Source organism: Bufo bufo, chromosome 1, assembly GCF_905171765.1.
Source record: "Bufo bufo chromosome 1, aBufBuf1.1, whole genome shotgun sequence".
NCBI lineage: Eukaryota > Metazoa > Chordata > Amphibia > Anura > Bufonidae > Bufo > Bufo bufo.
In genome coordinates this window covers 676,721,778-676,735,563 of record NC_053389.1, presented here as the reverse complement: position 1 = coordinate 676,735,563, position 13,786 = coordinate 676,721,778, and the positions used below count along the sequence as shown (strand labels likewise).

At 43.5% G+C, this 13,786-nt stretch overlaps 1 protein-coding gene across 1 annotated transcript in view; it reads left to right on the top strand.

The window, feature by feature from the left end:
- STRC (stereocilin) overlaps window positions 1-7,859 on the top strand; it is an 83,983-nt gene extending 76,124 nt beyond the window's left edge. The window contains exons 24-25 of the mRNA XM_040415349.1: window positions 2,154-2,251; window positions 7,680-7,859. Of these exons, the coding sequence (XP_040271283.1) occupies window positions 2,154-2,251; window positions 7,680-7,859 (278 nt within the window). The remainder of the gene's footprint in view (window positions 1-2,153; window positions 2,252-7,679) is intronic.
- Window positions 7,860-13,786: the final 5,927 nt, after the last annotated feature.

Below are 13,786 nucleotides of genomic sequence, written 5' to 3'. Positions count from 1 at the left end.
ATAATCCCCATTGTGTACCCTTTATAGTTATAATCCCCATTGTGCCCCCTTTATAGTAATAATGCCCACTGTGCCCCCTTCATAGTAATAATGTCCATTTTGCCCCTTCACAGTAATAATGCCCATTGTGCCCCCTTAATAGTAGTAATGCCCTCTGTGTAAAACATTACATACAGCGCTACAGAACATGCAAGATCATACAGCCCCACATATGTACCTCTTAGATCCATTGACTTCTCTTCTCTGATGTAGATATTCTCTTTCCTCTTCTTCTCCTGTTAGACCAGACCACCATGGTGACTTCTTTCAGCTGCGCCTCGTCTCTGCAGAGTTTAACAAACAGACATCTTACTTTCCTACTTTTCCATCATCCTCCCACCTTTTCAACACCCCATCCTGCCACCCCCAATACTGTGTCCACTGTGCTCCCCATTACTTTCCTGTAGAAACAGCCCCCTGAAAATACTGGTACCGTAAAGATAGTGCGTCAGTACAAAAACAGACCTTTATACTGTGAGCTAGTACAAAAAAATCCCCCTTTCCTTTCAGATCAGACCCCAATATAAAACCCTAAATGAGATCCCCCATCTCAGATCAAACTCCCTTTAGACCTCTATGTCAGACACCATATAAGACCCCAGTTTTAAACCTCAGATCAGACCCCCATTAGACCTCCATGTAAGAGCCCGACCCAATATCAGACCTCAGATAAGACCCCCATATAAGACCCCCATTAGACCTCCAGACCCCCATATCAGACCTCTAGACCCACATATCAGACCTCAGACCAGACCCCCATTAGACCTTCATACTCCCACTAGATCTCCAGACCCCCATTAGACCTCCAGACCCCCAATCAGACCCCCATTAGACTTCCAGACCACCTAATCAGACCTCCAGACCCCCAATCAGACCCCCATTAGACCTCCAGACCTCCCAGTCAGATCTCCAGACCCTCAATCAGACCCCCATTAGACATCCAGACCCCCAGTCAGACCTCCAGACCCCAAATCAGACCCCCATTAGACCTCCAGACCCCCCATTCATACCTCCAGACCCCCCAGTCAGACCTCCAGACCCCCAATCATACCCCCATTAGACCTCCAGACTCCCCAGTCAGACCCCCCAGTCAGACCTCCAGACCCCTAATCAGACCCCCATTAGACCTCCAGACTCCCCAGTCAGACCTCCAGACCCCCAATCAGACCCCCATTAGACCTCCAGACCCCCAATCAGACCCCCATTAGACCTCCAGACCCCCAATCAGACCCCCCGGTCAGACCTCCAGACCCCCAATCAGACCACCATTAGACCTTCAGACCCCCCCAGTCAGACCTCCAGACCCCCCAGTCCGACCTCCAGACCCCCCATTAGACCACTCCAGACCCCCAGTCAGACCTTCAGACCCCCCAGTCAGATCTCCATACCGCCCAGTTAGACCTGCTGAACCACCCAGTCAGAACTCCAGACCCCCCTAGTTTGACCTCCAGACCCCCCAGTCAGACCTGCAGACACCCCATAGACCCCTAAAGACCCCCTTTAGACCTCTCCAGACCCCCCATTAGACCTCCATATCAGACCTCGGATCAGACTGTAAAATAATAAAGTAACTTACCTCTCCTATCGCCACTCTCCCTGTCCTGGCTGTCTTCTCTTCTCAGGGCCCGCGCTGCACTGCAGTCATCTGACCTCCTGCAGCGTCAGGTCAGAGTGCGCTCTGTACGTCCTGATGCTGCAGGCAGCCAGGACACAGCAGCATGGGCCCTGAGGAGAGCAAGCAGGAGGAGGGGTAAGGACTGTACAGCGCTCCTCCTGCAGACTAGTGAGCGCTTCCATTATGGAAGCGCTCACTAGTATTCCATTTATAAGATGCACTCCATCTTATAAAGGGAAAAGCAATGAGCGCTGCCATCTATATTGATGGAAGCGCTCATTGCTTCTGTTCTGGCACTCCCCTTAGAGCCGGCACCCGGCTGTGTGCAGGACTCCCGTCTTCTCTGCCCAAGAATCATAAAAAGTCTTCTGACCTTGGTGGCAAAATCAGGCATTATAATGGGAGACCTGTTTTTATATTTGCTAATGGGCCCCTTCACTTCTACTGTATAATCGTCACTGACTCAGAACCTTTATCTTTTTTTGTGGAAACTTATTAGCTGGCCTCCCGGACATCGTCCTTTCATCTTTAATAAGAGATCAGATTCAAGGAATAACACCTGATGCAATCTCTCTTACTTCAGCACCCAAGTTTGCTGTAAGTATATGTGTTGTGTATCTATGTTACTATCACATTTGGCGTACTCCTGAATTATGTATAATGTGTAATTTCCACATAGCTGTAAGCTTGTTAATGCTACTTTTCAACCCAAAAAGATTTAAGCTTGAGTGCACACGCCGACTTCAACACACACTATTTGTCCTTGGCTGCACCTGTGTCACGCTATTGCCACTACATGTAGACTCCCTCTAAGGGTACGGCCACATGGTCATGTTTCCTGATGCAATTTGTAAGCAAAAACCAGGAGTGAATTCAAAAAAGAGGAGAAGACATATGCCCTTTATACTTTCTCTCCTTTTATAACCCATCCCTAATTTTGGCTTTCAAAACTGCATCAAGAAACATGACCATGTGGCCATATCCTAAGAAAACATTTTACACAAGACACGTGTGTTTGTTGTGGGTTCTTTGCCTTGATAAAGTATTCATACCAACTTTTTCACAGTTTTTTCACATTACACTTAAAGAGGACCTTTCACCTTGAAAAACATTGTATGCTGCCATGGAGAGCGGCGCCCAGGGATCTCACTGCACTTACTATTACCCCTGGGCGCCACTCCGTTCTCCCGTTATGTCCTCCGGTATCTTCACTCACTAAGTTATAGTAGGCGGTCTCTGCCCTTGTTCTGTGGGCGTCTCCTTCTCCTAGGCTGTAGTTTTTTTCTCCCAGGCTGTGAGCTGTGCGCTGCGATTGGCCAGCGCTACAGCCTAGGAGAAGGAGACGCCCACAGAACAAGGGTAGACACCGCCTACTATAACTTAGTGAGTGAAGATACCGGAGGACATAACGGGAGAACGGAGCGGCGCCCAGGGGTAATAGTAAGTGCAGTGAGATCCCTGGGCGCCGCTCTCCATGGCAGCATACTTAGTTCACAATGTTTTTCAAGGTGAAAGGTCCTCTTTAAATGTATTTTATTGGGATGTTATGTGATATAATATATGGTTTTCAAGATGTTTAGCCCCTTCAGGACCCTGCCATTTTTCACCTTAAAGTCCAGGCCATTTTTTGCAAATCTGACATGTGTCACTTTATGTGGTGATAACATTAAAACGCTTTTACTTATCCAGGCCATTCTGAGATTGTTTTCTTGTCACGTATTGTACTTCACGACAGTGGTAAAATAAAAAAATGCCAAATTTACCAAAAATGTGGAAAAATTAGCAAATTTCAATTTCTCTACTTTTATAATAGATAGTAATACCTCAAAAAATAGTTAATGCTTTATATTCCCCATATGTCTACTTCATGTTTGGATCATTTTGTGAATGCAATGTTATCTTTTGGGGACGTTAGAAGGATTAGAAGTTTAGAAGCAAATCTTGAAATTTTTCTGAAAATTTCTAAAACCTACTTTTTCAGGACCAGTTTAGGTCTTAAGTCACTTTGTGAGGCTTACATAATAGAAACCACCCAAAAATGACCCCATTTTACAAACTACACCCCTCAAGGTATTCAAAACTGATTTTACAAACTTTGTTTACCCTTTAGGTGTTCCAAAAGAATTAATGGAAAATAGTTACAAATCAAGGGTTAACAGCCAAACAAAACTCAATATTTATGGCCCTGATTCTGTAGTTTACAGAAAAATCCCATATGTGGTCGTAAACTGCTGTACGGGCACACGGCATTGCGCAGAAGGAAAGGAACGCCATACGGTTTTTGGAAGGCAGATTTTGATGGACTGTTTTTTTGACACCATGTCCCATTTGAACCCCCCCTTGCCACCCCTAGAGAAGAAACTCCGAAAAAGTGACCCCATTATAAAAACTATACCCCTGAAAGTATACAAAACTGATTTTACAAACTTTGTTAACCCTTTAGGTGTTCCACAAGAAATAATGGAAAATAGAGATGAAATTTCTGAATTTCACTTTTTTGGCAGATTTTCCATTTTAATCAATTTTTTCCAGTTACAAAGCAGGGGTTAACAGCCAAACAAAACTCAATATTTATGTCCCTGATTCTGTAGTTTACAGAAACACCCCATATGTGGTCGTAAACTGCTGTACGGGCACACGGCATTGCGCAGAAGGAAAGGAACGCCATTTGGTTTTTGGAAAGCAGATTTCACTGGGATAATTTTAAGCTGCCATGTCACATTTGAAGACCCCCTGATGCACCCCTAGAGTAGAAACTCCAAAAAAGTGATCCCATTTTAGAAACTACACCCCTCAAGGTATACAAAACTGATTTTACAAACTTTGTTAACCCTTTAGGTGTTCCACAAGAATTAATGGAAAATAAAGATGAAGTTTCAGAGTTTCACTTTTTCGGCAGATTTTCCATTTTAATCCATTTTTTCCAGTTACAAAGCAAGGGTTAACAGCCAAACAAAACTCAATATTTATGTCCCTGATTCTGTAGTTTACAGAAACACCCCATATGTGGTCGTAACCGGCTGTACAGGCACACGGCATTGCGCAGAAGGAAAGGAACGCAATACGTTTTTTGGAAGGCAGATTTTGCTGGACTGTTTTTTTTTACACCATGTCCCATTTGAAGCCCCCCTGATGCACCCCTAGAGTAGAAACTCCAAAAAAGTTGTTACCCCATTTTGGAAACTACGGGATAAGGTGGCAGTTTTGTTGGTACTATTTTAGGGTACATATGATTTTTGGTTGCTCTATATTACACTTTTTGTGAGGCAAGGTAACAAGAAATAGCTGTTTTAACACAGTTTTTATTTTTTGTTATTTACAACATTCATCTGACAGGTTATATCATGTGGTATTTTTATAGAGCAGGTTGTTACGGACACGACAATATCAAATATGACAACTTTTTTGGGTTGTTTGTTTTAGTTTTACATAATAAAGCATTTTTGAAAAAAAAAAGATTTTCTTAGTGTTTCCACATTCTGAAAGTCGTAGTTTTATTTATTTTTTGGGCGACTGTCTTGTTGATTGGTACTATTATAGGGTGCATATGACTTTTTGATCTCCTGCTATTTACACCATTTATTTTTTTACGGTATTCACCTAAGGGGTTAGGTCATATGATATTTTTATAGAGCAGGTTATTACGGATGCAGCGATACCTAATATGTCAACTTTTTTTTATTTATGTAAGTTTTACACAATGATTTCATTTTTGAAACAAAAAAAATCATGTTTTAGTGTCTCCATAGTCTGAGAGCCATAGTTTTTTCAGTTTTTGGGCGATTATCTTAGGTAGGGTACCATTTTTGCGGGATGAGATGACGGTTTGATTGGCACTATTTTAGGGTGCATATGACTTTTTGATCGCTTGCTATTACACTTTTTGTGATGTAAGGTGACAAAAAATAGCTTTTTTTACACCGTTTTTATTTTAAAAAATTACGGTGTTCATCTGAGGGATTAGGTCATGTGATATTTTTATAGAGCAGGTTCTTACGGATGCGGAAATACCTAATATGTATACTTTTTTTATTTACTTAAGTTTTACACAATAACAGCATTTTGGGCGATTGTCTTAGGTAGGGGCTCATATTTTGCAGGATGAGGTGATGGTTAGATTGGTACTATTTTGGCGGGCATACGCCATTTTGATCGCTTGGTGTTGTACTTTTAGTGATGTAAGGTAACAAAAAAATGGCTTATTTAGCACAGTTTTGTTTTTACGGTGTTCATCTGAGGGGTTAAGTCATGTGATATGTTTATAGAGTCGGTCGATACGGACGTGGCGATACCTAATATGTCTACTTTTCTTTTTTTACCTATTTTTTACGAAAAATGTTTTACTTTATTTGGGGGAAATGAAGTTTTCATTTTTTTTACTTGAACCTTTTAATTTTTTGGGGGGGGAAACTTTATTTTTTCAACTTTTTTTTCACTTTATTTTTTGTCCCACTTTGGGACTTTAACTTTTGAGGGTCTGATCCCCTTTACAATGCATTCCAATACTTCTGTATTGGAATGCATTGGCTGTATTTGTAATACAGTGTGTATTACTCATACAACTTACTGCCTGTGAGATCCAGGGGGCTGGCTCTCCACCATCGGAAGGCAGCCCAGATGTCTAGGGAAGGCATAGCACTGCCTTCCATGCCATCGGGTCCCCGTCACAGCAGCACGGGGACCCGATGGCAGCTCTGATCCCCGCCCGATATCGCACGTGCCATGGTCAGTGCTGACCGCGGCACATCAAGGGTTAATGCGCCGGAATCTGTGATTTCACCGATGCCGGCGCATGCAGCAGGGGTCCGGCTATCAATGACTTCCGGACCCCTACCGCTGATTGGGCAGGTGCAGCTCCTACACCCGCCCGATCACCATGAAGTACATGTACGTCACGGGTCTTTAAGTCACAGAAAAAAATGACGTATATGAACGTCAAGGGTCCTTAAGGGGTTAATAAATAAAAATCTGAAAAGTATGGTGTGTATTTGTATTCAGCCCCCATAAGTCAATACTTTGTAGGACTACCTTTTGCTGCAATTACAGCTGCAAGTCTTTTGGGGTATGTCTCTACCAGCTTTGCACATCTAAAGTCTGAAACTTTTGCCCATTCTTCTTTGCAAAATAGCTCAAGCTTACTCAGACTGGATGGAGAGCATCTGTGAACAGCAATTTTGAAGTCTTGCCATTGGGATTTAGGTCTGGACTTTGACTGGGTCAGTCTAACACATGGATATGCTTTGATCTAAACCATTCCATTATAGCTCTGGCTGTATGTTTAGGGTCGTTGTCCTGCTGGAAGGTGAACCTCCGCCCCAGTATTTGCAACCTCTACCATGTTTTCCTCCAGAATTTACCCTGTATTTAGCTCCCATCAACTCTGACCAGCTTTCCTGTCCCAGCTGAAAAAATGGTGTGTTCAGGGTGATGTGCATTGTTAGTTTTCTGCCGCACAAAACGTTTTGCATTTAGGCCAAAAAGTTCTACTTTGGTCTCATCTGACCAGAGAACCTTCTTTCACATGTTTGCTGTGTCTCCTACATGGCTTGTGGCAAACTGCAAAAGGAACTTCTTATGACTTGCTTTCAAAAATGGCTTTCTTCTTTGTGCCATACTCCTTCCATTTTTCGATGATGGATTGAACAGTGCTCTGTAAGATGTTCAGAGCCTGGCATATTTTTTTATAACCTTCTTTACACTTCTCCATAACGTTATCCCTGACCTGCTGTGTGTGTTTCTTGGTTTTCATTATGCTGTTTGATCACTGATGTTCTCTGACAAACCTCTGAGGCCTTCACAGAGCAGCTGTAGTTTCACTTCACACATACTTGTTACTTTTTGTTGGTATATCACATAAAATCCAAATAAAATATATTTTAACTTTTTTGGGTGTAACATGAAAATTTTTTGAAAAGTTCAAGTGGTATGAATACTTTTTCAAGGCACTGTACACCTGTGCATGCTAATGTTCTTTCCTAGAAGCAATGGCAATACATTCACAGTGACTGGATATTGTTTATGCCAGGTTGTCTTCAGTCCAGCTCAGCTCTCCTGCTTTACCAGTGACCAGGCCATAGCAGTCACTACTGAACAGTATGAGCATCTCAGCTATCAACAACGGCAGGCCCTCTTTAGTGCTCAGTATGATGGGGACATTCATCAGGATCCGCGAGGTACTATTCTTATTAATACATATTGGACATAACTGAGGGCATTCCACTCTACAAGAGCATTATAAAATCTTTATTTACTGTAAGTTGATTAGGAGAGAACAGTTTATTCACTGATAGCGAAAATTATCAAAAATGTTGAAATCCAACATGCCTGATCCTTAACCCCCCAATTCTTCTGTCTGTAGGATCCGAGTATGTTAACCAAATGTGTAGAAGGTTTGTCATCAAAGCACTGCATGTGGCACTACCACCAAGGGCTCAGGAACTGTCACCCATAACCCACTGTGCTCTGCAATGTTTAATAGGTTCCTATTAAATATATAATCATTTATCAAATACCAGCATTTGCCACACCGGTCATGATATCTGGGGGATGCGCTTAAAAGGAATCTGTCACCAAGATTCTGGACTATTATCTACAGTAAGACATGAGTAGTACTGTAGATAAGGAGTTTAGATCACCATTATTTATTTAATATTGCTCAAAGCTGAGAAGAAATCCAGACTGCTGTGCTTATATTATGGTGAGGACTCTAGTGCACATGCATATTGTACCTGACAATGTATTTCAGTGCACCTTTAAACACTGTCAGCGGGGGAACCGGGGGGAGTAGTGAAAATATAAAGTAGCATTGTGGGCTCCGTCGGTAGTACTACTCATGTATTACAGCAGATAATAGTCCAAGTTCCTGGTTAGAGATGAGTGAATTTTTAAAAAAATCTATTCGGCCGGTTCGCCAATTTTTAAAAAAAAATTTGCTTCGACCTGAATTTATTTGCAGGGAATTACGTAAAAAAACGGCTATTTCCAGTCTTTCTAGTAGTGTACAACACCGTGCCTTGCAGTAACATGCATAGGAAGTCTGCTGTGGTAGTAAAATAATACTGTGAGTCAGTATGACGTGTAGATGATAGGTGTCGCACTTAGAATCACTGCATACTTCACTTATTTGGGCAGTCACGGGGCCAAAATTGACCAAATAACTGAAGTATCAACTCAACCTCACAGGTCGATGTTAGCGTAAAGAGGAAGCCCAGTCCTTTTACGCCCTCGTCAGCTGATTCCACATAGATGTCTACAGACCTGTTCTATTAAACGCTTATACAAGTAGAGCCCCCCTGACAGAGTGGAGAGGGTTTCAGCAGTAAGTTTGTGTTGACGTCACTGATTAATTTGCCCTTTCTCTGATCTGTCAGAACAATAACCCACAAAAAACGGATCCTGTCTGTGGAACGTACGCCTTCACTCGGTCATCCTTTGCTCAATAATCCATCAGTATTGCTAATGCCCAAAAAAACAGGAGTGGCTCTAAAACAGAGATGACACATGAATGGAATATTTGCATGTCTTCTGTGTTTTGTACCCACTCCTGCTTTTGGCTACCAAATCATAAGCCAATTCTGATGGGACTAAACAGGCCTTACAGCTGCTACACAGACAGGATCCGTTGTGCGTCTCATTTTTCCTTCCTTCTGACAGATCAGAAGAAAGGTCAAATAAATGATGATGTCAGCCAGGCCGAAAGCCAAAATAGTGGACCAGTCATGAAGTGGGGAGGGTGGGAACAGCATGAGAAGTCCACAGAGTGGACCTATGATATAGTGGTGAGGTTCAAGCAGCATCAGGAGACCACAGAGTGGCCCAATGAGAGGGTCTGGAGGTGGATGCAGTATGAGGAGGCCACCAAGTGGCACAATGACAGAGTCTGGATTTAGCAGCAGTATGAGGAGGCCACCGAGTGGCACAATGACAGAGTCTGGAGTTGGCAGCAGTATGAGGAGGCACAATGACAGAGTCTGGAGTTGGAAGCATTAGGAGAAGGCCACCGAGTGGCACAATGACAGAGTCAGGAGTTGGCTGCAGTGTGAGGAGGCCACCGAGTGGCACAATGACCTAGTTTGGAGGTGGCATCAGCAGCATCAGGAGAAGGCCACAGAGTGGCACAATGACCGAGTCTGGAGTTGGCAGCAGTATGAGGAGGCCACCAAGTGGCACAATGACCGGGTCTGGAGGTGGCGACAGCACCATCAGGAGAAGGCTACCGAGTGGCACAATGACCGAGCCTGGAGGTGGAGGCAGCAGCATAAAGGGAAAGCCACCGAATGGCACAATGACTGAGTCTGGAGTTGACAGCAGTATGAGGAGGCCAACGAGTGGCACAATGACCTAGTCTTGAGTTGACAGCAGTAGGAGGAGGCCACCGAGTGGCACAATGACCGAGTCTGGAGGTGGCGGCAGCATCAGGAGAAGGCCTTTGAGTGGCACAATGACAGAGTCTGGAGTTGGCAGCAGCAGCACCAGGAGGATACCACAGAGTGGCAAGGTGACATAGTGTGGATATGGCAGCATCAACAGCATCAGGATACCACAGAGTGGCAAGGTGACATAGTGTGGAGATGGCAGCAGCATCAGGATACCACAGAGTGGCAAGGCGACATAGTGTGGATATGGCAGCAGCACCATCAGGAAACCACAAAGTGACCCGGTGACAGAGTGGGGGCGGTGGGTGGCAATACCAGTACCCGCTGACGAAGGTGTGTGAAAGAATGAGCACTTGACATCAGATATGTGGCATAAGGCGGTTGGCAGCATCAGAGTAGTAGCTGAGGCAGGTAGCCAGAAGAAACCAGTCTCTTTTTTCAAGGTTTGGGTGAGGCGGCATGGATGGTCTAATGAGACGCATCAGGAATTGGTGGGTGGAAATCCTGGCTAATCCACGCCTGAATTATCTTGACAAAGGTCAGTCTCTCCACATTTTGGGTGGACAGGCGAGTTCTCCTCGGGGTAACTATGGCCCCCGCCACACTAAACACCAGGTCTGATGCCACACTACTGGCCGGACAGGCCATCTTTTCCAGGGCAAACTCTGCTAGTTGTGGCCACAAATCCAATTTGGCTGCCCAGTAGTACAGCGGATCTTCAATGTGGGTTGGCAGGGTGCTGTCCAAGTATGCCACCACCTGCTGGTTCAGGTCCTGCTCCAAGTCTACCTGCTGCTGGTGAGTAGTTTCTTCACTATGTGGGTGAAGAAAGTTACTCATCAGCGACTGTAGACTCAGGCTGCTGCTGATGGAGCTGGTACTGCTCCTGCCACCCCTCCTCAGCAACCATGGCAGTGGAAAGTGAGCGCAGAGGGCCCCCCTGGTCAGACCTGCGAGAGGATGGACAATGGCACAGATAGGCAGCGGCCAACTGACTACATAGGATGTCTCTATAGTAGTTCAGTTTGTCCTCCCTCTCAGCAGGTGTAAAAAAGGCCCCCATTTTGGACCGATAGCTAGGGTCCAACAAGATGGAGAGCCAGAAGTCATCCCTCTGCCGAATGGTGACAATTCGGCTGTCACTACCCAAGCAAGTGAGCATGCAGTGGGCCATTTGCGCAAGTGACTCGGAGGGACTCCCTGCCTCCATCTCCACTGCAAATAACTGCAACAGTGGAGTGCGTATATATTTTTATTTTTGTACTAAAATAGGCCAGTAATCGCTTTCACCACAAATAACTGCAACAGTGGAGTGCCTATATATTTTTATTTCTGTACAGAAATAGGCCACTAAATGCTTTTAACCAAAATAACTGCAACAGTGGACTGTGTAGATATTTTTCTTTCTGTACTGAAATAGGCCACTAAATGCTTTCAACAAAAATAACTGCAACAGTGAAGTGCATATATATTATTCTTTTTGTACTGAAATACACCACTAATTGCTTTCACCATATATAACTGCAGAAGTGAACTGCGTATATATTTTTCTTTCTGTACTGAAATAGGCCACTAAACGCTTTCAACAAAAATAACTGCAACAGTGAAGTGCGTATATATTATTATTTTTGTACTGAAATACAGCACTAAACGCTTTCACTACATATAACTGCAGAAGTGAACTGCGCATATATTATTCTTTTTGTACTGAAATAGGCCAGTAATCGCTTATACCGCATATAACTGCAGAAGTGAACTGCGTATATATTTTTCTGTTTGTACTGAAATACGCTTCTAAACTTTTTCACCACATATAACTGCAGAAGTGAACTGCGTTTATATTTTTCTGTTTGTACTGAAATACGTCACTAAATGTTTTTACCGCAAATAACTGCAACAGTGATGTGCGTATATATTATTCTTTTTGTACTGAAATAGGCTAGTAATCGCTTTCACCACAAATAACTGCAACAGAGGAGTGCGTATATATATTTTTTTCTGTACTGAAATAGGCCACTAAACGCTTTCAACAAAAATAACTGCAACAGTGAAGTACGTATATATTTTTCTTTTTGTACTGAAATAGGCCAGTAATCGCTTTCACCACAAATAACTGCAACAGTGGAGTGCGTATATATTTTTCTTTTTGTACTGAAATAGGCCAGTAATCGCTTTCACCACAAATAACTGCAACAGTGGAGTGCCTATATATTTTTATTTCTGTACAGAAATAGGCCACTAAACGCTTTTAACAAAAATAACTGCACCAGTGGACTGTGTACAGTCGTGGCCAAAAGTTTTGAGAATGACACAAATATTAGTTTTCACAAAGTTTGCTGCTAAACTGCTTTTAGATCTTTGTTTCAGTTGTTTTTGTGATGTAGGGAAATATAATTACACGCACTTCATACGTTTCAAAGGCTTTTATCGACAATTACATGACATTTATGCAAAGAGTCAGTATTTGCAGTGTTGGCCCTTCTTTTTCAGGACCTCTGCAATTCGACTGGGCATGCTCTCAATCAACTTCTGGGCCAATTCCTGACTGATAGCAACCCATTCTTTCATAATCACTTCTTGGAGTTTGTCAGAATTTGTGGGTTTTTGTTTGTCCACCCGCCTCTTGAGGATTGACCACAAGTTCTCAATGGGATTAAGATCTGGGGAGTTTCCAGGCCATGGACCCAAAATGTCAAAGTTTTGGTCCCCGAGCCACTTAGTTATCACTTTTGCCTTATGGCACGGTGCTCCATCGTGCTGGAAAATGCATTGTTCTTCACCAAACTGTTGTTGGATTGTTGGAAGAAGTTGCTGTTGGAGGGTGTTTTGGTACCATTCTTTATTCATGGCTGTGTTTTTGGGCAAAATTGTGAGTGAGCCCACTCCCTTGGATGAGAAGCAACCCCACACATGAATGGTCTCAGGATGCTTTACTGTTGGCATGACACAGGACTGATGGTAGCGCTCACCTTTTCTTCTCCGGACAAGCCTTTTTCCAGATGCCACAAACAATCGGAAAGAGGCTTCATCGGAGAATATGACTTTGCCCCAGTCCTCAGCAGGCCATTCACCATACTTTCTGCAGAAGATCAATCTGTCCCTGATGGGTTTTTTTGAGCGAAGTGGCTTCTTTGCTGCCCTACTTGAAACCAGGCCATCTTCCAAAAGTCTTCGCCTCACTGTGCGTGCAGATGCGCTCACACCTGCCTGCTGCCATTCCTGAGCAAGCTCTGCACTGGTGGCACTCCGATCCCGCAGCTGAATCCTCTTTAGGAGACGATCCTGGCGCTTGCTGGACTTTCTTGGACGCCCTGAAGCCTTCTTAACAAGAATTGAACCTCTTTCCTTGAAGTTCTTGATGATCCTATAAATTGTTGATTGAGGTACAATCTTAGTAGCCACAATATCCTTGCCTGTGAAGCCATTTTTATGCAACGCAATGATGGCTGCACGCGTTTCTTTGCAGGTCACCATGGTTAACAATGGAAGAATAATGATTTCAAGCATCACCCTCCTTTTAACATGTCAAGTCTGCCATTTTAACCCAATCAGCCTGACATAATGATCTCCAGCCTTGTGCTCGTCAGCATTCTCATCTGAGTTAACAAGACGATTACTGAAATGATCTCAGCAGGTCCTTTAATGACAGCAATGAAATGCAGTGGAAAGGTTTTTTTTGGATTAAGTTAATTTTCATGGCAAAGAAGGACTATGCAATTTATCTGATCACTCTTCATAACATTCTGGAGTATATGCA